We start from the raw sequence: 25660 nt of genomic DNA, 5'->3' as shown, positions 1-25660 counted from the left end.
ATAGAGTGAGCCATGCTTGCAATTCTACTTCCTGTTTGGAAGAGTAACCTTCCTTCCCATTCCCCCTAGGGGTAAAACACCAGGGAGCAGCTTGCTTCCCCTGCCAGGTGGACAGGGAGTTAAGAAGGTTAAAAGCTCTCTTGCCTAAGGGAAACACACCCAGACTTCCAAGGCAAACATTGAACAAGCACTCAGCTGTTGGCAATGTAAGGGAAAGAATAATTTATACTTTCCAAGCCTCTGGAGAATGGCTCCAGTCAGCAGCAGCAGCAGCAGCAGCAGCAGCAGCAGCAGCAGCAGCAGCAGCAGCAGCAGCAGGAGGAGCAGAAGCAATGGACCAGTCAGTAATTCAAAATGGCCCAGAGAAACAGCTTCTCCTTCCACTCCCTTCTGTATCTCAGCACTCAAGACCCCCGCCTCAGAAGAATTTCCCAGAAGTCCTTGTCCAGATTCCAACTGTTGTTCCTGCCTCATGCCCCTATAGAGCTCTCAACATTCTATTTCCCCCAAAGGTTCTTTTGTCCTACTCCCCATCATTACAATAGACACTTAAGCAGATATTGAAGAACAGAAGGACCTGGGATTCCATGTTCTGTGGGGTTATGGAGAGTCAGATGCTACTGAATAACAAAAAGTTCATAAATGACTTTATACAGGAAAGATGGTAATGAAAAAAACAAAAAAAATCAATCAAATGAGAAAGAAATATGGCCCTTGAACTGAACCTTCAATAGTTAAGTGGGATCATAGCTATAGAAGAGAGAGAGGGGCTTTGAGGTCATTTGAATCTATTATTCTCATTTTATAGATGAGGAAACAGACTAGTGAATTTAAATGAGTCATCCAGGTAACACAGATGGCAAAACTGAGTCTCTTGATTCCAAATTCAGAGCCCTTTCCAATTTGCCATGACAGACTTCAGATTTTTTTAGAAGAGGGCAGAGCATTAGAGGTTCGAGGAAATAAAAAAGAGCAAAGATATAAAAATGATAATAAACATGGAATATTTTTAGGGCAGTGAAAAAATGGATTTTATATTAATAATAATAGCATTTATATAGCACTTCCTTTGTGCTAGATACTATGCCAAGTGCTTTACAAATATTATTTTATTCAAACCTTACAAAGCTCCAGGATGTAAGTGCTATTATTACCCTTATTTTATAGGTGATAAAACTGACCCAGACAGAGGCTAAATGACTTGCTCTAGTTCACATGGCTAGTAAATGTCTGATGCCAGGCCCAGTGGTTTTTTCATTGTACCACCTCGCTGTTGCTTAAAATAATCTGATTGATTTTTGATTCTATTTATAGTTAATTGATTTTGTCCTATAATTTCCCAGGTCATGATTCATTATTTTTGAGTTTTAGTTCAGAAATGCCACTTTCCTCTAATAAGTTAAGTTTAGAAAACCAGTTCTCTTCATTGTTCTGTTCTTTTGTCAGGGAAATCTGTTAACCTTTGGAGGATGTCAGGCTTGTTATCCAAAGAATTATGACCCACTATCTGTTACCTTGCAGGTGGACTCAAACAATATTTCTTAATCACAGTAGGGAAGGGGGGGTTTCCAACCAATCATATTGTCTTTCATGCCTTAGCTCTGTAACCTATCCCATTGATTTCACTCTTCATGTCTAATTCTTTAAACCAATTTTAAGGTGTTCCTCCCACAAAAATCCTGTTCTTTGGTCTGTGTTATCCCAAAGTATAAAAGAGAGTTAGTTCCTTCATAAGGTCTTATTTGGGAAACAGATCCTTTTTATTGATAAATTCACACTTTAATAATAAATTGTTCATGCTTGGAACTTTGTGCCTCAGACTATCTTAGATTTAATTGCTACATTATGGACTTCAGTCTATTTTGAAAAAGTAAAGAAAAAATCATATGGGGCAAAATATAGATTTATTTAAAAATGATAATTAAAAATGTTAACAGCCTTATTGAACATTGATGGTTTAAGTCTTACAGGTGCTGAGTTGCATAATCTAAAAATAAAATATCCTATTAATAATCTTTGTGCTATTTTGCCCTGGTATTTATTTGATCTCCATTATTCTAAGCATGGATGCATAGTTTATGCTAGCATATGTGCATGTAGAAATTTAAAATAGTAGTTCTCTATGCCAAAGCAATAAAACAAAATTCAGCTTTATGTTTATAAAAAATCCCTCTGGTGAATGTTCTCTTTTGCCCTTCTGGCTTCCTATCATTATTATAATAAACTACAACTAGAGAACCATTGTATTTATATACTGTTAGTGTCTTACTTGCCAAGTGAATATGAAAAATATTATCAAAGTCAGAAGTAGTATATGGATTAGGGAATGGGAAAAGAGCTAATAATTTTTTATGGGGAGGGAGAGAAAGAGAAAGAAAAAGTTGTTGTTGTTGTTGTTTTTCTGGAATATAATGTCTTAAGTTACGAGGTCAAAATTTATATTTAGTCAGTTCCATATTGAAATGTCACAAATTACTTGACTTCTTTGAAAAAAAAATCATAGGTTCCTATTCCTAACTGGGAGTCCTGGCATTTTATAGTACTATTTTAAATTGTAATGTAAATCATCGGTTTGGCTCAGAATGTAGTGGTTCATTGTCTGAATAAGTTTGATGAAGGCTACATAAAAACACATATATAGTACATAACATAATAAAGGCAGGAATTTGGAACAAAGGTTTCAGATGGAGGAGGTGTAGGACAATGCCTAAAACAGTATTCCAGAAGGCATTTGTTGTTTTCTTTTTGTCCTTTCCATTCATTTGCATGGATGAACAAAAAGACAGTGAGAGTTGGCAAAACTGGTAGAGCTCAGACCTAGAGAATTCTTGAGGACTTGAAGGGCTCCCTCTAAAATAATGCTGAACAGGTAAGGTTTGCTATTCCTCTTAAGCAGGTGATCACTTGGACCTTAAGTCTAATAGTGGCAGAAGACAGATACAGTGCCCTTGGCAACAGAAAGGGAAAGTTAGAAAATTGTATTTGCTACTTATGGACACTAATAGTAATATTGATTTTTCTGTATTCCAAAGGACTTGGCTTCTGGCGTAAATCCTATCCTTTTGAAGAAGAATACCTCTGACAGCCAGGGCTCTGAAGGAACAGACTTGTATTATGGGGGAGGAAAACTGGTATGAGCTTTTTTTCCCCCTAGCATCCCAATGACTGGATTGTAAATGTATTATCCTTATAAAAAATAATCTTGCTTTGACTTTAAAAAAGAGATAGAGATTTCTTTTTTGTAGGCTACCTCAGCTAAGGACTGGCTGAAGCCAGGAGTGGGAAGCAGAGAATATTTCCCCAGGCTGCCCAGGAAGTGCTGTACACCTTGCAGGGACTGTTCCCCACACAAGATGAGTGGGCCCAGCATAGGAACAAGAAGATGTCAGCAGCCCTGTCAAGATGAAGGCATGCGCTGCCCCTTCTTATGAGCACCCTAGCCATAGTTTTTCCTCTGTTTCTTGCCACATGTTCTTTGTTATGCATTCTCTCTTTCTAGTAATGACGTGTATATTTGGTTGGCTACTGTACTGCAAGTTATGGGGAGGGGTGGGAGATGGTTTGTTATTTCTCTTCTTTCTGTACTATTTCATAAATTCCTTAGCTTTGAATTACTTCTATCATTTGGATGTCTAGAAACACATTAGTTGGGGATCTTGAGTTATGGTTTTGAGCTAATAGAGATCTTTAGAATACCTTGAATCTGAGTTAGTTTTGTCTAGTGTTACATTTAAAATGGTAGCTTACATAGACTTGGCTACCTTATTTCCCCCAGAGGAATGTATTTTTAATTAGCAATGCATTTTGGAGATATTTTATTATAAAAACTTTGGTTTATAAAGATTAAAATTGCGATTTTTGACTCAATAAGAGAGTTATAAAATAATATTGTGGTTGCTGATTTTAAAATATCATAGCTCAAGTCAAAATTACTTTTAGCAGCTTTTATTTTCAAAGAGGTGGAAAGACAGAGTGAAAGAAGAAAATGTAGATAGAGACACAGATTCTTAACAAACCTACCAGTCCTAAGAGCTTCTCCAGGTAAGTGAAGTCCTGTTCAGCACCCCGGGCAGGAGGCTTCCTCAAGTCTCCATTTCCTCATGAAGTCTTCAGCCAGAAGTCCATCAGCACAGCCTCCTCTAAAGTCAAGGCAGGAATCTCCAGACACCTAGCAAGCCAACACAGGATCCAGGGAAAAAGTCTCCTCTGAAGTATAAGGATATTAGAAATTAAGTCTTGTTATATTAGTTTAGAGATAAGAAGTAGAGAAGGTGTCTTGAGAAAGGATTGGAGTTTGAAGCACATCTGAGACAGTGTCCGTTTCAAATGCTGACAGTCTAACTTTTTTTTTTTCCTGTGGCAGTTGGTCTCAGAGTGGCAGTTACTTTCTCTGTGTATGGCTGTTACTCTGAGGGTGTGGCAGTTACACTCTCCGAGTGGTGGGAACAGGTGACATCTTTTCTCTCTCTCCTCACTCTCTGAGGTAGAAGGAAAAGAGGGAAAAACCTGAAGGAGCTAAGTGATTTCTTTTTTCAACTTGGGAAACACTAGTGACTGTCTCTTGCTGTGTTACATAAATTGTTTTTATATCTGAGAAGACCAAAGAAAGACCTGGCCTTTGGTTTGGACTCTGAGTCTGTTAAGACTTAGAGTCCCAGCTGGGTTGTTTCTGAGGCTCAGCCAGCTAATCTTTTTATAACTTGGAGACAAAGTTGAGAATTATATACTTCTTATATGGATAATAGTGTTAGTTTATTGTAGGATAGTGAAAAAGAATCAGTATAGCCTGTGGAAACAGGAGAAGCGATTCCTTGTGGAACCAGGGAGTTTTATTTGGGTGGAGTTAGAATCCCTTCAAGTCAGAAATCCTTTTTTATCCTTATATTCTCAATAAATAGTTTATTTTTATATAACAAGAATCTCCTTAGCATCCTTGCACCTGGCCCTGAAGAGAAGTTCACTTATGAGCTTCACTTCACTGATATAAACTGAAGATACTTTGTAAGCACAGCAAGCAGAGTATCTAATAAGTTTATAATCCATAATCAATTCATTGCTTATTATTTTTACAAAAGTCAAGGAATCAAAGAGTCCTCCTCCAGCCCAGCTGGCTGATGCAGAGAGAATCAGTCCTTGGGCTGGCCTTTTAAAAACAGCTTTCTTGATATCACTTCCTGTTGTTCCCCCACTTTATGGGAGCCAATCACAACCTCCCAATTTGCCTAGCACTGCCCAGAGGAGGTTAGTGGCCTTTGGAGGTGTGAGCTTTCTCCAATAAGTGACTCATGAACTCTTAGTGTTAAATAGGGGTACTTTAAGTTCTTTATTTGATTAGCTAAAAAAAAAACAATAGGAAAGTTAATCCTGTCTTCACAGGTTCCATCTTGAGAGTTGATTGATCTTGCCAGAGGGTATATTATACCTTTATTTCTCTTTATCCTAATTTTTTTCAGGTTATTTTCTATCATTTCACAAGATCATCTTGTGACTATGTAAAGAATTCTAAGGAGATTTATAGATATTTTATATGTGTGCCCTTACAACTTTATCTATTTTTACAAGTAACTACTTGTTCTCATGCTTCTTGTTATATGTTTCAGGGAGGATGGGTAAAATTTGACATATTTAAAAAAAGAAAAACATTAAAAGCTGAGATTTTAATAGTTATTGAAGTGTCTTAAAAAGGTATGTATTTTAGATTGTGTCTATCCAGCTTTTACCTTCTTCTGTCTTAGATTCAATACTGAGTCTTGCTTGCAAGGCAAGCATTAAAGGCTAAGACAATCAGGATTAAGTGATTTGCCCAGGGTAATACAAGTAGGCAGTGTCTGAGGCCAAATTTGAGCCCAGTACAATTTCTAGGCTTGGTTCTCTCTATCCACTGAGCCACCTACATGCCCCATATCCATTTATGTTTAAAAATGGGTATTGAATTACAGAGTAGTTACCTATGTCCTCATTGAAAAGAAATTGTGCTTTTCAAATAGTTTTTTTATTTATGAGGAAAAGACTCTTGACCCAGACAGCCCCTGATAAACAAGATAAAAACTAGTAATATTAAGAATGGCTTGCATTTATATAGAGCTTCACAGTTGGCTGTACACTTTCACAATACCCCTAAGAAAGTGGTATTAGGTATTAGAAATTAGGTATTAGAAAGACAAGTATTACTCTCATTTTTTACATAATGAAGTTAAAACTCAGGGAGGATAAATGAATCACCTTCTGGCATGTAAGTGGAAGAACTAGGACTCAGTTATTTGATCCCAAACCTGTACTCCTGATGGTGAGACTTAGAGCTTACATTTAGATTTTAACCTAAAAGAAGAAAAAATCTTAAAAACCCAACTAGCTGAAATGTTTTCAAGATGCTTTATGGTAATGAGGAGGGACCTTAGCACATTTACTTTTTTAAATAAGTTTTTATTGATAACTTCTGTTTCTTAAAATAGGTATCCTGTCATTTTCCCCTCCCAAAGAGCCATCCCATAAAAAAGTATTTTTTAAAGAGTAAAAAAAAGGAAAAAAAGGGCAAAATTGATCAATACTTTGAAATAATCTGAATACACATGCAACATGTAATATCTGTAGACCTTTTTTTCACCTCCTTTAAGAAGTGAGTTAGGGGGTAGATTGAGAGCCAGGCCCAGAGATGGGAGGTCTTGGGTTCAAATACTTCAGATACTTCTTAGCAGTGTGACCCTGGGTAAATCACTTAACCCCACTTAACATTACAATTATGTAATATTGATTCTAAGGCAGAAGGTAAGGGTTTAAAAAAAGTGGATTAGGGATGGCCTCTGTAAGGATGATATTAGAAAATAAGTGTTGTTTTGTTAGTTTAGAGATAATAATTAAATTGGCTGCTTGAGAAAAGAACTGGAGATTGAAGCAGAGATGAGTGTGTTAATTTCAACTGCTGACAGTTATAACCATTTTTCTATGTCAATTACTCTCTGGCAGTTGGCAGAGACACTCTCAGGGACTCTCTCAGGGCTGGAGGAGGGAACATCTTTGCCTCTCTCTGTCTGAGGGAAAGATCTGAAGGAGCTCAGGGTTTTCCTTTCCCAACTTGGGAAACACTATTGACTATCTATTGTGGTTTTATAGATTGTTTAACTGAAAAGACCAAAGAAAAATCTGGTCTGTGGTTTAATAGATTCAGAGTCCTAACTTGATTCTTGTTGAGACTCAACCAGCTAGCCTTTGCTATTTTAGAATTTGAAGGTGAAGTTAAGATTTCTGAGGATAAAGCGGTAGTTTTTATTTAGATAGTATAAATTTGGATTAGTCAGATCAGGGAGGATTAGTGTAGCCTGTGAAACACAGGAGAAGCATTTCCTTGTGGAACCTGAGAGTTTATTTGGGTGGATTTAGAATCCCTCTCCTCTTCAGGATCAGATATAAAATTCTTTGTTTGACATTCAAAGACCTGCTTTTCCTCTCTCCTTTTACCTGACTCTCAGACATATGCTTTCTGGACCAATGTCACTGACCTCCTGGCTGTTCTGTGAACCAAACTTTCTTCCTCTTAACTTTCGATGCCCCCTTCCTTTAAGTCCCAACCCTCTTAATTCTAGTACATTCCCAATATTAATTATTTACTATCTATTCTCTATAAAGTTTATGTACTTCTGTTTGTTTGTTGTCTCCCCATTACATTGTGAGCCCCTTGAGTGCAGGGATTATCTTTTGTTTCTTGTATCTCTAGTGCTTAGCACAGTGCTTATTACATAATAGTTGAATAAATGTTTACTGGATTGTAGTTCATCCTGTGAAATGTTTTTATTTCAGATGAAAACCAGCAATTTTTTTTGAAAAATATTTGCAAAGGAAATTTGGTTTGTATGGTTCTAGCAGTGCATTCAGATAATTTAACTCTTCTACCATTATAATATTTTGGGGCCCTCTTTCTGATTAATTTAATCTCTTATTTTAAGAATAATGTATATTACATGTGACAATTTGTTGAGAATGTATACAAATACATATATAAACTGAATGTTAAGAAATTTAATGGAAATTACCATAATTGTCCGAATGTATTGATCATTGTGAAACAAAATGAAGAATGTGCTCTTTGATGTATCTAACTTCACTTTCTTTACTATGCGGCCATAGAATTTATATGAATAATGATTTGTTTTATTGTAACTTGAGGCCAGAATGGAACCAGAGCTGCAAAGCAATCTGAACTGCTCTGGGAAATTGTTTAGCTCCCTGAAATGCAAGATTATCTTTGTAATGATAATATTTTGCTGATGATTAAAAAATGTTTTTTCTAGTCACGGAATACAATTTTTTTACAAAGAATTACAATTGCTAGTTAGGATTTGGGGAGGCAAGGTGTAGTGGGAACATAAATAGTTTATGAGTGTAAACCTCAAATTTCCTTAGACTTATAAATGTTGGAAATTTCACCATTGGGATATTTCATACTTGGAAAATTTCTTACTGATAGTCTATTGGAATGGGAACTCCATTGGCATGGGAGGTTCCTTCTCTTCCCTTCTTAAGATTACTTTAGGACAGAAAACCTTTTGCTGAACAATGGAAAGGACTTTGACCTATGCTTAAGCATAGAACAGGAATTTCTTTGAGTCTTGATTGATTTTAGAATTGATACAATGGAGATACTCCACCCTATTCAGTCCTAATAGGATTGAGTAAGGGCTGCAGCCTAGATCAAAATTTAATTATTCCAATCTCTACCATACTCAAGTTAACAGGATTTAGAAAGGGCTGTAGCAAAGGAGTATAGATTTAATCATTGGAAAATATGACCTTCAACAGACATGTGCAAAAAGCCAGAAACCTCTGGGCGGTCCTGGGTTAAGCGAGAGCCTCCATTGACAGGGAAATTGATGAAGAGTGATTGGTAGATGTGAGGACTGAGGGGAGGCAACTTGGATGGTGTCCTGAAAGATAGGAGGGTCTGGAGACTGAAGGGGGGTGGAGTTTTTGGTCGGTGGTTCCTGGGCTCTGAGGAAGCTTGCTCTGAAGGAAGCTGAAAGTGGGGGCCTCTGAGACTGTTTCTCCATTTTGGACACGTGAGTGAAAGGGACTGATCTCTTTTCTTTGCCCCAGCTATCTAAGGGCTTGGGCCTTTTGGCCCAGCCTAAACAGAGGGGGTATTTAAGCCCTATTCCCTTCTCTCCCCTTTCTCTCTCTCTATATATCTCTAATTCCTTTCTTGCTCCTATTGTAATTAAACTCCAAAAGGGCTGACGGCTGACTTGAGTTTTTCATTTAGGAATTACATAGCTGATTCCTTGGCGACCTTAAATTAATATATATCAGTCTTTTAAAGTGATTCCCTTGTAACATTGTGGCTGACCACACGGGAGTCTAAAGAATCCTCTCAATAAAACTTTTTCCTTGCCTTTTTACTATACTGTTTCACCACTTAGTCTTTTTTTTAAAAAAAAAAAAACTTGGCTTAAAGACACAGCTGCTAGAACACGTGAGTATAAAAAACTTTTTCTCTTTTCTCCTTAAGTTAAATTGGAATCAGCAGTTTTTTCTTTTTCTTCCCTTTAATCTTAAGGGACAGCTGGGTAGCTCAGCGGATTGAGAGCCAGCCCTAGAGGCAGAAGGTCCTGGGTTCAAATCGGACCTCAGATACTTCCCAGCTGTGTGACTCTGATAGACAGAAAACAGCTGTTTTTAAATCTCAGCAACAGGACTCTAAAGTCCTGGCTGGAAGAACTGTTTCTAAATATCCTTTCCCTTAAGGAACAACTTCCTGGATTAAAAAAAAAAAAAACCCTGTGGAAAGTTTGTTGCTTTGCCCTGCTCCCCACGTGTTTTGTGAAATTACAAAATATACATATAAAAATGAGTACTACATTCTTTGACAATTATATGGCAGCTGAAGAAGTAGGGGCATTGAGGAATGAAGGATACCTCCAAATTTTTATATTAATAGGTACTGTCATTTTTGTACTCCTCAATACTATATTTAGAGATGAAAAAATAAAAAATATTGAGGATAAAATAAAACAAAATGAGGATAAAATAAAACAAAATGAGGATAAAATAAAACAAAATGAGGATAAAATAGAAAATATTGAGGATAAAATAGAAAATGTTGAGGATAAAATAGAAAAAAATGAGGATAAAATAGAAAATGTTGAGGATAAAATAGAAAATATTGAGGATAAAATAGAAAATATTGAGGATAAAATAGAAAAAATTGAGGATACAATAGAAAAAATTGAGGATACAATAGAAAAAAATTGAGGATAAAATAGGAAATATTGAGAATAAAATAGAAAAACTTGAGGATAAAATAGGAAATATTGAGAATAAAATAGGAAATATTGAGGATAAAATGGGAGATATGGAAGATAAAATAGGAAAAATTGAGGAAAAAATGCAAGCCCAATTAGAAGATCTAAAATGTTTCTTACAGGATCAATGGGCAAACACCCACTCTACCAGAAACAGACCTGTTTCTGAACCTTTGAATGAGGAAATTTCCTTCCCTGAAATAGAGATGGAAAACACCTTCCCTATAGCCCAGTTAACAGACTGCTTCTCTCGTGCAGTGCAAATCTTGTCTGAATTTAATCCCCAAAACCCTTCCCCTGCAATCCCAGCTTCTCATGTTCCTTCTCCTACAGAAAACCAAATTCCAATGCAAGGGAGATCTTGTCCTCCTAGAGAAACCTGTCCTTGTCAAACTGACCCACAGGTGCAAAATTCAACTAGAGGCCTGTTTCCTCTAAGAGAAGTACCTGAAATAGGACGAAATGGGGATGTGGTGACTTTAAGACATAGGATACCGTTTACTCCCCAAGAAATAAATGAATTTACACGAAATATCCCCACATATGAACAAGATCCTTTTCTAGTAACAAAAAAGATGGGAGACATATTTTTTCAATATAATCCGTCTTACAAGGACGTTGAGAGCTTACTACAGGCTTTTTTAAGTGAACGTGAAAAAAATAAAATAATTGCTCATGTCAACAAAACCCGGGGGCGTAATGCAGCACATTGGCCATCTCAGGATCCCGAATGGGACTATAATAATCCTGAGGACTATCTACAACTATACCGTTGTAGAGAGGCCATCCTCACAGCCATGAAGGAATGTGCGGACAGTACAGATAAGTGGATGGAACTGGAAAAAATTAAGCAAAAGGAAAACGAAACACCCTCCAGATTTATGGACAGAATTATCGAGTTTGGGGACAGATACTTAGATTGGGACTTAAATAAAGAGAATAGTTTAAGACAAGTTAGAAGAATCTTTGTAAATAATTCTTGCAAAGTAATTAAAAATTATTTTAAAACACAATGCCCAAGATGGTCAGATATGGACCTTGAAGAATTGCGAAAAACAGCTATATATGTTTTTAAGGGAAACGAAGAAAAGGAGAAAGAGAATAATGATGACATGGAGGAAATGAAGAAAAAAATGAGATGTGTAATAGATAGGATAACTAAATTAGAAAGTGGGCATGATAATGAACCAACGACAATTGCCCCTCTCCAGAAATCCAATTATCAATCCATTACTTGCCACTTCTGTGAGAAGAAGGGCCACAAAATGATGGAATGTAGAACCTTTCTTAAGATGTGTGGAAGGAATACACAGTTTAATAATGGTTTTAGAAATAATAACTATAGAAATTATGATAATGGTTATAGAAATCAGAATTCTAGAAATTATAATAATGACTATGGAAATAACTATAATGAATATAGAAATAAGAACTTTAGAAACCAGAATTATAGAAATAGGAATTGGGAATTTAATGACAATGCTCAAATTGAAGAAAATTTTAATGATTATACTCAACAATATATGAGAAATGGCGCTCGTCCAAAAATTACTCGAGGTACTAATGACCCTCAGAGAGGTGCCCTTCAGGGGGGTGCCCAAGGAATATCCCAAACACAATGATGGTGCCCGGGGGGGGCTGGGGCACAGGAATCAGAGGATACAACCTTTGATTTCCCAGACCCTGATGTCCTACTACCCGTTGTCCCTATCCACTGCCCTCCCCATACTAATGAACCCCATGTTACCTTAAAAGTGGGTAACACCTATTATGATTGTCTATTAGACACCGGAGCTTCCTGGTCTGTATTAAAGAGAACACCTGATTTACAATGTTATTCTATTGGCTCAGAGAATGTAATGGGAGTATCAGGAATAACCCAAAGAGTTAAAAGACTTCCTCCTAGAATGGTGTCTGTAGGACCCCTGGAGGTACAACACTCCTTCCTTTTGATGCCTGACTCCCCTTTAAATTTGCTGGGGAGGGACCTTCTATGCAAACTCAGAGCCACAATAACCTGCTCCCCAGATGGCTCATTATCATTAGAAGTACCAGAGGAATCTTTAAATTTACTCCCTGTACTTCTCTCGGAAAACCAGGAGGCAAAAGAACCTTCCATTTTTGAAATACCTAAAGATATACCGGAGTCTCTTTGGGCCACATCTTCTTCTGACGTAGGCTTACTCAAATCTGCTGTTCCTGTGCAGATAAAAACTAAATCTAGCCCACCTCCTTCTATCCCTCAGTATCCCCTCTCAAAGGAGGCAATTGAGGGTATTACACCAGTTATTAACTCATTAATAGAACAGGGAATAATAATCCCTTGCAAATCTGAATACAACACGCCCATCCTGCCAATTAAAAAACCAAAAAAAGGACCCGATGGCAAGCACATCTATAGATTCGTACAGGATCTAAGGGCAGTGAATAATCACGTTATAAAGAGACACTCCATAGTTTCTAACATACATACTATTATTTCATCTATTCCTAGCACAGCTACATACTTTACAGTAGTAGACTTGTGTTCAGCTTTCTTTTCCATACCAATACATGAAAACTCCAGGCATATTTTTGCTTTCACCTGGAAGGGCTCACAATATACCTGGTGTCGGCTGCCACAGGGTTATGTCGAAAGTCCGAGCTTATTTGAGCAAATTTTGAGCCAAGACACAGACAATATAACATTTAAAAATAGCAAATTAATCAAATATGTAGATGATCTACTCTTGGCTTCAACAGATGCAGAAACATGTCAAGAAGATAGCAAACACCTTCTTTTGGAATTGCACAAAAGAGGACATAAAATCTCTAAGGATAAAGTTCAATGGTGTCTCCAAAAAGTAGAATATTTGGGATTCATCTTGACTGCGGGTGCTCGTTATATTTCTCCAAAACGAATTGAGAACATTCAAAAATTGAGTGCTCCTACCACTAAGAAACAGCTGAGAGCAATTTTAGGAGCAACAGGGTTTTGTAGACAATGGATTCCTTGCTATGGGGAAATCACTAAACCCCTTATAGCATTAACAAAGGATTCAGTTCCTGAACCCCTCAAATTAGAGCCTGAACACTTGTCAGCTCTAACAGATCTGAAAAAGGCTATCATGTCTGCCCCTGCTCTAGGCATCCCAGATTACAACAAGCCATTTACTTTATATGTGCATGAGCGAAGAGGAGTAGCCTCTGGTGTGTTATCTCAGACTTTGGGACCTTCTCAGCGCCCAATTGCTTATTATTCTGCCCAACTAGACCCAGTAGCAGCAGGAGCACCACCATGCCTTAGAGGAGTAGCTGCTACAGCCTTACTAGTAACAAAAACCGTTGATTTAGTATTGGGATGTCCATTAACAATAATGTGCCCACATGAGATTGAAGCATTATTGGTAAAACATAGAACACAGGCATTCTCGGATCAGAGAATTACAAGGTATGAAATAACCTTATTAAATAGTGAAAATATTACCTTGAAACGCTGTTCAACTCTTAACCCTGCCACCTTGCTTCCAGATTTACCCACTTCAGGAGAACCACTACATAACTGTGAAACATTAGTGTCCATGGCAGAAAAGCCTCGAGATAATCTCTTGGACACTCCCTTAGAAAATGCAGATCTGATTTTATTTACCGATGGTTCCTCTTTTATGAGGGATGGCATACGTTACACTGGAGCTGCCGTAGTCTCAGAATTTGCCACTGAATGGTCAGCTTCACTACCTTCTAACATTAGCGCTCAAGGAGCAGAACTCATAGCTCTAAAACAAGCTTGTATAATTGCCAAGGATAAAAAGGCAACAATTTATACAGATTCTAGATATGCTTTCGGCATTTGTCACTCAGTCGGGATGCTATGGCTCCAAAGAGGATTTTTAACCTCAGCTGGAAAATCCATAGCTAATGCAGAAATTATTAATGAAGTTCTTTCTGCTCTCAAACTGCCTAAAGCCCTAGCTGTAGTTCATTGCTCTGCCCATACAGGTGGCTCTGACCCTGTCTCTAGAGGAAATGACCGAGCAGATGCCGCTGCAAAACTAGCAGCCATAGAAGGACCTGGATTAATTTTAACATTAACAACCACTGATAATTTAAATTTATCACTCTCCTATAATGAAAAGGAAGTGGAAAAATGGAAACAAAAATTTAAAGCAAAACAAATTAATGGAGTATGGGTGTCACCTGAAGGAAAACCCCTGCTCCCTAGAAGTTTCTATAACCAAATTTGCCAATCTATTCATAAAAATGGTCATTTTGGCACCCAGGGCATCGTGGACTCTGTCAAGAGAGTATGGATAGCCCCTGGTATAACTACTGTAGCCTCTAAAGTATGTTCAGCCTGCCCTATTTGCCAGGCATATAACCAACATGCATATCGTGGAAAAGCCTTTGGGGGACGTCCTCTGGCTTACACACCTTTTGAACACCTACAGATAGATTTCATAACAATGCCAAAGGCTGGACGTTATAAATTTTGTCTAGTAATTGTAGATCAACTAACCAGATGGCCGGAAGCATTTCCTACGACCCGAGCCACAGCAGATTTTGTTGCAAAGATACTTTTAAAAGAAATTATTCCTCGTTTTGGCCTACCAGCACGTATTGACTCCGATAGAGGGAGTCATTTTACCGATTCTGTCTTAAATCAAATATATTCTTGCTTGGGGATAACTCCAAAATTCCATGTTCCATATCACCCCCAGAGCTCAGGCCAAGTGGAGAGGATGAATAAAGAACTTAAGACTATGATTGGCAAATTATGCACTGAGACCCATTTAAAATGGCCTGAAATTCTTCCTCTGGCCCTATTTTATCTTAGAAGCAGGCCTAGAGGAGACTTACATATTTCACCATTTGAGATGCTTTTTGGACATCCGCCTATACAGGCTAAGCCTTTCTCCCCGGCTTATACATCGCTATTAGGGGGAGATATTACTATTGCTTCCTATATACAGGAGTTACAGCACAAACTACGTGAACTTCATGAATCCGGAGCTGCAGTACAAGCTGGACCATTAGACTTTTCTCTGCATGACCTGAACCCAGGAGATAAAGTTTATATCAAGAATTTCAAGCAAACTGGAGCAACTGAACCTTCATGGGAAGGACCATTCCAAATATTATTAACTACTCCAACATCTATAAAGATTGGAGAAAGAGACTCTTGGATTCACTGCTCACATGTGAAGAAAGCATCTTCTGCTGAGACTGATTGACTCTATCCTATCATATGAATTGTGACTCTATCTTATCATATGAATTGGAGATAATAATCCATAGACAAATGGATGTTTTTTTTTCAAGAATATATTGAATTACTGATTTTTTTCCCTTATTTTTTCTTATTTCTTTTTATTTTTTGATCAGAATATTTGATTTTTTTCTCATTTTTTGTACTGAAGGTACACATAATTAATATTAATATTATTTTTTTCCCTGCAGTAATACAAGTTAATATATATACTCTTGCTATAATATCAATATATGCCTAAAAGCTTTAAACTATGGGAACCTGCCATTTATTGATAAAATATTATAGGACTGTGATTAATGTTTGTGTCTGATTCCAGGAAAAGGGATAAAAACAAGGAGCACAGACTAAACCTGAATAGTGCCAATAGAGCACACATGAAATATTAAAGTGAGACTCAAGGTTGCGACGCTTAACTTATGTTTAAGTCGTAGGACTTCCTTGTATCTACACTCCTTTCGAAGTACTCAAACAAGTACAAAGCTTGACTATCATGCTGGCTCCCTATATCTCTGAAGGAAAAAAAATCAGACAAGGGAATGACATTTCCCCATCAAAATAGAATTCTAATTCTTTTCTTCTTATATTATGGCAACTTCCTGTAGTCTTGGCTACAAATGGCTAAGTGAAATATTACTGCATTCTGTCCTACATACTTGTGGGATAGAAATTACTTTAAACTGGACCTATACAAGGTCTATTTTGAGTTTTTCTTATGTTTTTGATTATTTTTTCTATTCTTTTGATAATTGACACATACAACCCCATAACTGAACACTGCATTCTGAGCTAAACTTGATATTTTTTTTTTAATACTCACTTCAGGGGGGATTGTATTTTAATTTAAAATCTAAGAATTTTTGAATTTTTTTTTGTTTGAGATTTTATTTTTATAAAAATCCAAGACTTTTGTTTAAGATTTTACTTTTATAAAAAATTCAAAGATTTTGATTTTGTTCAAGAAAAGATCTTCAAGAAAGAAGCTTGAAACTTTTATATCCAGAGAATGAACTGTTGCAGAAAGATGCCAAAAACCTACACTTCATCAAGAAGATCAAGAATGAACTTTGGATGTGATTGATTGGACTGAACTTTTGATTGAACATTTATTGTAACATTTATGCCAAAAGGGACTGCCCCTAATTTGGCTTTCTGTCAATGCGCCTAGCAAACATTGGTTTTGCTTTCTTTTCTTTTCTATTTCCTCTCTCACTATTCTAATTTCTCCTAGAAAATTGAATATTTCTTTAGTTAGAAGTGAATTTAGAACTACAAAATGATTATGTTAAATGATCAATGGGGAGACTAGTCTCCCAATGATCATCAGGGGGGATTGTAAACCTCAAATTTCCTTAGACTTATAAATGTTGGAAATTTCACCATTGGGATATTTCATACTTGGAAAATTTCTTACTGATAGTCTATTGGAATGGGAACTCCATTGGCATGGGAGGTTCCTTCTCTTCCCTTCTTAAGATTACTTTAGGACAGAAAACCTTTTGCTGAACAATGGAAAGGACTTTGACCTATGCTTAAGCATAGAACAGGAATTTCTTTGAGTCTTGATTGATTTTAGAATTGATACAATGGAGATACTCCACCCTATTCAGTCCTAATAGGATTGAGTAAGGGCTGCAGCCTAGATCAAAATTTAATTATTCCAATCTCTACCATACTCAAGTTAACAGGATTTAGAAAGGGCTGTAGCAAAGGAGTATAGATTTAATCATTGGAAAATATGACCTTCAACAGACATGTGCAAAAAGCCAGAAACCTCTGGGCGGTCCTGGGTTAAGCGAGAGCCTCCATTGACAGGGAAATTGATGAAGAGTGATTGGTAGATGTGAGGACTGAGGGGAGGCAACTTGGATGGTGTCCTGAAAGATAGGAGGGTCTGGAGACTGAAGGGGGGTGGAGTTTTTGGTCGGTGGTTCCTGGGCTCTGAGGAAGCTTGCTCTGAAGGAAGCTGAAAGTGGGGGCCTCTGAGACTGTTTCTCCATTTTGGACACGTGAGTGAAAGGGACTGATCTCTTTTCTTTGCCCCAGCTATCTAAGGGCTTGGGCCTTTTGGCCCAGCCTAAACAGAGGGGGTATTTAAGCCCTATTCCCTTCTCTCCCCTTTCTCTCTCTCTATATATCTCTAATTCCTTTCTTGCTCCTATTGTAATTAAACTCCAAAAGGGCTGACGGCTGACTTGAGTTTTTCATTTAGGAATTACATAGCTGATTCCTTGGCGACCTTAAATTAATATATATCAGTCTTTTAAAGTGATTCCCTTGTAACATGAGACATTACTATAACACTCATAGAGTAAAGGCTATCCCCAGACACATGTATCAAATGGGATTGTAATTAAATTGTTATTTATTTTTATTGTAACTGGCTTTTGAATATTTCATATGTTTCTTTGAGATTTATTATAGTTATATGCCAACACTTAATTTGTGAAACCTGGTAACTGTGATTAATATGATTAATCTCTGTATATATAAGTATATATTTCCATGTAGATATTTAAATTGATTTTTATTTACCATCTCTTATTTATTTTGTTTTTAAAGATTTCCCAAAGTGAGGACAGTAGGAGCCATTCTGAGAAACCAGCTAATCTTTCACCAGAAGAAGACACAAAAAAACTAGATGACTTTACCAGTTTACCCTCAGATTCTAAGACTCTAGACATTGATAAACAGCCCAAAGAAGGCTTTCTCCAATTCCTTGGTAACTTATTTAATATCTCAGCAAAATCCCTCCAGCAACTACCCCTCAAAAGTGAACATGACAAAACTGAAAAGGATTCACAAAATCTCATTGTACTTCATAAAGAAAAGTTTAAAAAGGAAAATGATATACGCTACAGTCCTCCTCTGGAAGAGCTAAATCCAACAATTGAAAAAAAAGGCCTGCCCACTTCAACTGATATGTCAGATGTTATTTCAGAAGATATAAAAGAAGATAGTGAACAAGAAAGCAATGAATTGCTAAAGTAAGTTCCAGACATCATTTAACCAAGAATGTTCAAGTGTGAATGGACTAATAAGTAAGCATACTGCATTGTTTCATGAATGTTTATAATTGAAGATAAATATAAATCTATTTAGAAAGGGAGAACGAAAGAAAAACTGACAAGTAATTAGGAGCTAGAATTCTACTTCTTGCCTTGCCTATGATTTAGTTATTTTAATAAAGGCCAAAAAGGCATTTAGCTTTTCAGGATTTAGCTTTTTTATTTGGAAAAGGAGGGAGGACAGACTTGATGTCTTAAGAACACTCCATGGCTTTGTGTACTGTACAGGCAGACACAAGAGATCCTTTTACATTTATATATATATATATATATATATATATATATATATATTCCTTTGGACAGTCTTCATTTGTATTTGGTATTACAATTTCAGTAAGAAAAGGTATATTCTAGATTTCTTGATTTTGAAAATATTTGCTACTTTGTCTATTTCTCTTGTAGATAAATAGATGTCTTTTAAGAAAATAGTTCTAAAATTTTGCTTATTCACTTATTAGATTCATGTAGAAGGGAATAGTGGATTGCAGGAGATTGCATTTATTGTTAGCAGATTGTTAGCAGGCTAAAATCTCTAGACACCAGCCTTGATTTCTCAGCTTTTATCAACTAGACTCTTACCCAATGAAAAAGAAAGTTCTAAAGTAACTCATTATAACTATTATTATTGTTGCTACTACTAATACTAATAGCTCATGTAAGCTGAATAGAATTTACTTTGTGACTGAAACATTGACTATTGATTAAAATGTTTATTCAATTTATGAGATAAAATGATGAAAAATTATAATCAACTACCCTCAAAGAACTTTATTTATGGTAGTAAAGGGGAAGGGGGCGGAAGATGAAAAATGTACATAAATGTAATAAATGGTAGAATATGATAAGTCAAAGGAAAACCAGGAAACTGTGTTTTGAGAAATTGGAAGATAAAAAGATGACTTTCACCTGAATCAGGGATAGAGGAATTAATGATTAAATAAAATTATCTGAGAGATTGATTTTGGGGTAAGAATATGAGTTTATTTGATTATATCAGGTATGTATCATAACTGATAAAGTGATCTAGATCTCCATGGCTCTCTCAGAATCACTTGAGCTGGGTCAGGTGACATAATAGATTTTTAGGAGCTCATTCTTCATCCCTTCCCTTGAATGTCCCAAGACATCTTTAACTGGTGATAGTTGATTAAGAGTTGAAGCATCAACCTGTCAAGTCTAGCAAGTGCCGGCTTGACAGAATCAGTTAGGGTCCCCAAAAGGTGACAAGGAAAATGACACAGACACAATTGGGGTTTAGGTGGGCTAGAAGCACTGATAGCAACCAAAAGCACTTTATTGAAAGTTACATCTACTTTTATATGGGGAGAAAGCAAGCTGGGGATTTTGCATAAATTTCTACTTACACAATGAAGGTAAATAATTGATAAAGTGGTACAGTGTAATCTAATTTACCTCATTGAATCTACAAAGTGATTTCTGTAGATCATAAATCAACCTGTAACAACCTAGCTTAGATTCCCAAGGAAATACATACATCAGTGATTTTGTAGGAACATTCGGTTCCGGAGGGAGTGGTGGAGAAGAGTTTTTCTCAGTTTTTCTGAGAGCTTGTGTTTCCCAGAGCTTTGCTTCATGGGGGGGTTTTCAGGTTTTGCCATCTACATTCGCATGGCTCTCTCAGAATCGCCTGAGCTGGGTCAGGTGGCATAATAGTGTTTGTTTCATAGGGGGTGGTAGACACGATTGGACTTGAGCTTAAGGAAAATCATGTTAGTGGTTGAATGGAGGATGGATTGGAGTAGAGACACACTTGAGGCAGGCAGAACCTATAGCTGGCTTTTGCAAAGGTCTAGGCATGACGGGGATTGAGAGCTTGCAGCAAAATGATGGCAGTGTCAGAGGAGAGAAGGGACGGTATTCAGTAGATGTCAAACAGGTGTTGGCAACAGATGGGCTGTGTGGCTCTGGCCGGTAAAAGAGTGAGAGGTCTGAGATGACCCTTAGGAGGCGAGGCTGAGGGACTGGGGAGAAGAAGGAGTGGGGGGAAGTGTTTAGGAGGAAAGAGATGTTTCCTTTTGGACATACTAAGTTTTAATCTGTCTACTGGGCAGGGCTACTAGATGGCTCAGGGAATTGAGAGCCAGGCCTAGAGACGAGAGGTCCTAGGTTCAAATGTGCCCTCAGATACTTCCTAACTGACTCTGGACTAGTCACTCCCATTGATTAGCCTTTACCACTGGTTGAAATCAATACATAGTATTGATTCTAAGGCAGAAGGGGTAAAAGGGTTTAAAAAAAGGAAAATCTAAAAAAGATGCCTACTGGACATCCATTTTGAGATATCTGAAAGGCATCTGTAAATGCAAGACTGGAGGTCAGCAGAGAGGTTGAGATAGGACAGGAAGATGTGACAGTTGTCAACAGAAAGATGGCAGGTAAATCTGTGGGAGATGAGATCACCAAGTGAAGGAGAGAGGGAGAAGAGAGGGCCCACACTAGAACCCATAGACACACGCATGTATGTTAGAGGGCATGATCTAGAGAAGGATCTAGCAAAGGAAACCGACTGAGAAGGAGTGGTCACCTAGGCAGGAGGAGAATAGGAGCCAGCGGTATCTTAACAGCCTCAAGATTGGTAACTTTGAAAAGAGCAATTGTGGTAGAAGGAAGGGGGTGTTTTTGTGTTGAGTTTTAAGAGACGTGTAGGAATTCACCAGAAAACAAGATGAGCAGCATAGAGACATGGAAATGGGAAAGGGCAGGATATATTCAGTGGGCAAGGATAAATGAGTTAGTTAGAGGGAACTGTACCAGGAGCAAATACTTAGAGAAGTCCGAAAAGGTACAGTTGTGCCATATTGTAAAGGAATTTACATGCTAAGTGAAGAAGTAGGTAAGTGATTTTTGAGAAATGTAATTCCGAGTCCTATAATTTATGTCACCATAAACTGAATGAAGGGATGGAAGTTTGGAAAAAAGACCTGGTAGTGGATATTTCGTTAATGGCTATTGGAATAAAGAAGAGAATAAGATTATATTTATGGCTTCATTGACATAGGGAAATCCAGGTTAGAAAACTCCCTCTTACTAGTATAACTTGACCCCTTCCATGCAACTTATGTCTGAGAAAGTTGCCTAGAATTGAGAGGATTTGGTAACTGATTAGATATAAGTGAAGGAAAAGGAGACTTAACAGTTACTACCAACATTTCAGACCGAAACAATGGGTAAATGATAGTAGCCAGCAACAGAAATTTTTTTAAATTTTTTTCCCATTTGAATTAATTTATTTAGTAAATTTAGAACATTCTTTCTTGGTTACAATAATCACATTATTTCCCTCCCTCCCCTCCACCTACCCTTCCTGTAGCTGACGGGCAATTTCATTGCTTATTACTTGTGTCCTTCCTCAGAACCCATTTCCATGTTGGTGTTTGCACTAGGATGTTCATTTAGAGTCTCTCCTCAGCCATTTCCCCTCAACCCATGTATTTAAGCAGTTGTTTTTCTTCTGTGTTTCTACTCTCACAGTTTTTCCTCTGAATGTGGATAGTGTTCTTTCTTTTAGATCCCTCCAAGTTCTTCAGGATCACTGCATTGCCACTAATGGAGAAGTCCATTACATTCAGTTTACCACAGTGTATCACTCTCTGTGTATGATATTTTCCTGGTTCTGCTCCTCTCACTCTGCATCACTTCCTGGAGGTTGTTCCAGTCTCCATGGAATTCCTTCACTTTATTATTCCTTTTAGCACAATAGTATTCCATCACCAACATATACCACAATTTGTTCAGCGATTCCCCAATTGAAGGGCATCCCCTCATTTTCCAAGTTTTTGCCACCACAAAGAGCGCAGCTATGAATATTCCTGTACAAGTCTTTTTCCTTATTATCTCTTTGGGGTACAAACCCAGCAGTGCTATGGCTGGGTCAAAGGGCAGACAGTCTTTTATTGCCCTTTGGGCATAGTTCCAAATTGCCCTCCAGAATGCTTGGATCAATTCACAACTACACCAGCAAATGAATTAGTGTCCCGACTTTACCACACCACCCTCCAGCATTCATTACTTTCCTTGCTGTCATGTTAGCCAATCTGCTAGGTGTGAGGTGATACCTCAGAGTTGTTTTGATTTGCATTTATCTGATTATAAGAGCTTTAGGGCACTTTTTCATGTGCTTATTAATAGTTTTGATTTCTTTTACTGAAAATTGCCTATCCATGTCCCTTGCCCATTTATCAATTGGAGAATGACTACTTTTGTATACTTGATTTTGCCCTTTATAAATTTGAGTAATTAGACCTTTGTCAGATGTTTTTGTTCTGAAGATTGTTTCCCAATTTGCCACTTCCCTTCTAATTTTGGATGCACTAGTTTTGTTTGTACAAAACTTTTTTTAATTTGATGTAATCAAAATTATTGATTTTACATTTTGTGATTTTTTTCTAGCTCTTGCTTGGTTTTAAAGTCTTTCCCAAAGCTCTAACAAGTATACTATTCTGTGTTCACCTAATTTACTTATAGTTTCCTTCTTTATATTGAGGTCATTCACCCATTCTGAGTTTTTCCTGATGTAGGGTATGAGGTGTTGATCCAAACCTAATCTCTCCAATACTTTCTCCCAATTTTCCAGCAGTTTTTATCAAATAGTGGGTTTTGGTCCCCAAAACTGGGATCTTTGGGCTTATCATAGACTGTCTTGCTGAGGTCATTTACCCCAAGTCTATTCCACTTATCTTCCTTTCTGTCTCTTAGCCACTACCAAATTGTTTTGATAACCACTGCTTTATAGTATAGTTTGAGATCTGGGACTGTAGGTGCTCTTTCCTGTGCATTTTTTTCCCATTATTTTCCTGGATATCCTTGATCCTTTGTCCTTCCAAATGAACTTTGTTATATTTTTTCTAATTCAGTAAAAAAGTTTTTTGTAGTTCAATGTGTATGGCACTAACCGAGTAAATTAATTTGGGTAGGATTGTCATTTTTATTATGTTAGCTTGTCCCACCCATGAGCAATCCATGTTTTTCCAGTTGTTTAGATCTAGTTTTAATTGTGTGGAGGGTGTTTTGTAGTTGTGTTCATATAGTTCCTGTGTTTGTCTTGGCAGATAGATTCCTAAGTATTTTATATTGTCTAGGGTGATTTTAAATGGAATTTCTATTTCTAATTCTTGCTGCTGAGATGTGTTGGAGGTATATAGAAATGCTGATGACTTATGTGGGTTTATTTTGTATCCTGCGACTTTGCTAAAGTTGTTAATTATTTCAAATAGATTTTTGGCTGATTCTCTAGGATTCTTTAAATAGACCATCATATCATCTGCAAAGAGTGATAGCTTGGTCTCTCCTCATTGCCAATTTTAATACCTTCAATTTCTTTCTTTTCTCTAATTGCCATTGCTAGCATTTCTAGTACAATGTTAAATAATAGAGGTGATAATGGGCATCCGTGTTTCACTCTTGATCTTATTGGGAATGCTTCTAATTTTTCCCCATTGCAAATGATGTTTGCTGATGGTTTTAGATATATACTGTTTATTATTTTTAGGAAAGGCCCTTCTATTCCTATGCTTTCTAGTGTTTTCAATAGGAATGAGTGTTATATTTTATCAAAGGCTTTTTCTGCATCCAGAATATGGTGAATTATGCAGATGGTTTTCCTAATATTGAACCATCCTTGCATTTCTGGTATGAACCCTACCTGGTCATAGTGAATAACCCTTGTGATGACTTGCTGGAGTCTTTTTGCTAGTATCCTATTTAAGATTTTTTCATCTATATTCATTAGGGAGATTGTTCTATAGTTTTCTTTCTCTGTTTTTTACCTGCCTAGCTTTGGGATCAGTACCATGTTTGTGTCGTAAAATGAATTTGGTAGAACTTCTTCGCTTATTGTCAAATATTTTGTATAATATTGGGATTAGTTGTTCTTTGAATGTTTGATAGAATTCATTTGTGAATCCATCAGGACCTGGGGATTTTTTCTTAGGGAGTTCTTTGATGTCTTGTTCAATTTCTTTTTCTGATATGGGGTTGTTTAGGTAATTTATTTCTTCCTCTGTTGGTCTAGGCAATTTATATTTTTGTAAATATTCATCCATATAACCTAGATTGCCATATTTGTTGCCATATAATTGGGCATAATAATTTTTAATGATTGCCTTAATTTCCTCTTCATTAGAGGTGAGGTCTCCCTTTTCATCTTGGATTCTGTCAATTTGGTTTTCTTCTTAACTTTTTTTAATTAGACTGACCAGTACTTTATCAATTCTATTTGTTTTTTCAAAGTACCAGCTTCTAGTTTTATTTATTAAATTAATAGTTCTTTGACTTTCAATTTTATTAATTTCTCCTTTGATTTTTAGGATCTCTAATTTAGTCTTCATCTGAGGATTTTTAATTTGTTCACTTTTTAGTTTTTTTATTTGCATGCCCAATTCATTGACCTATACCCTTCTTAATTTGTTAATATATGAACTCAAGGATATAAATTTCCCCCTGAGTACTGCTTTGGCTGCATCCCATACTTTTTGAAAGGATGGCTCATCATTGTCATTTTCTTCAATGAAGTTATTGTTTCTATGATTTGATCTTTAACTAACAGGTTTTGGAAAATCGTATTGTTTAATTTCCAATTAATTTTTTATTTACCTCTCCATATCCCCTTACTAATTATTATTTTCATTTCATTATGATCTGAGAAGGTTGCATTTATTATTTCTGCTCTTTTGCACTTATTTGCAATATTTCTATGCCCTAATACATAGTCAGTTTTTGTGATTGTATCATGTGTTGCTGAAAAGAAGGTGTATTCCTTTTTGTCCCTACTTATTTTTCTCCACATATCTATTAATTCTAATTTTTCTAAGATTTCATTCACTTCTCTTACCTCTTTCTTATTTATTTTTTGCTTTGATTTATCTAGTTGGGATAGAGGAAGGTTCAGGTCTCCCACTAGTATGGTTTTTCTCTCCATTTCATCCTTGAGCTCCACTAGTTTCTCCTTTAGAAATCTGAATGCTATGCCATTTGATGCCTACATGTTGAGTACGGATATTTCCTCATTGTCTATACTGCCTTTTATCTGTATGTAA

The 25660-nt window shown here is 36.7% G+C and overlaps 1 protein-coding gene across 4 annotated transcripts in view; it reads left to right on the top strand.

Annotated features, from left to right (window-relative positions):
• CRYBG3 (crystallin beta-gamma domain containing 3) overlaps nt 1–25660 on the top strand; it is a 159495-nt gene that overhangs the window by 47413 nt on the left and 86422 nt on the right. For 2 of the 4 annotated variants that reach the window (XM_056806817.1, XM_056806816.1), the window contains exons 3-4: nt 3033–3131; nt 18100–18524. In XM_056806817.1, coding sequence (XP_056662795.1) covers nt 3033–3131; nt 18100–18524 — 524 coding nt within the window. The remainder of the gene's footprint in view (nt 1–3032; nt 3132–18099; nt 18525–25660) is intronic. The other 2 variants (XM_056806818.1, XM_056806819.1) reach the window with 1 other exon arrangement.

The sequence above is a fragment of the Monodelphis domestica genome, chromosome 8 (assembly GCF_027887165.1).
Source record: "Monodelphis domestica isolate mMonDom1 chromosome 8, mMonDom1.pri, whole genome shotgun sequence".
Lineage (NCBI taxonomy): Eukaryota > Metazoa > Chordata > Mammalia > Didelphimorphia > Didelphidae > Monodelphis > Monodelphis domestica.
Note: the sequence above shows the minus strand (reverse complement) of the source record. Positions and strands in the feature narration are given on the sequence as shown.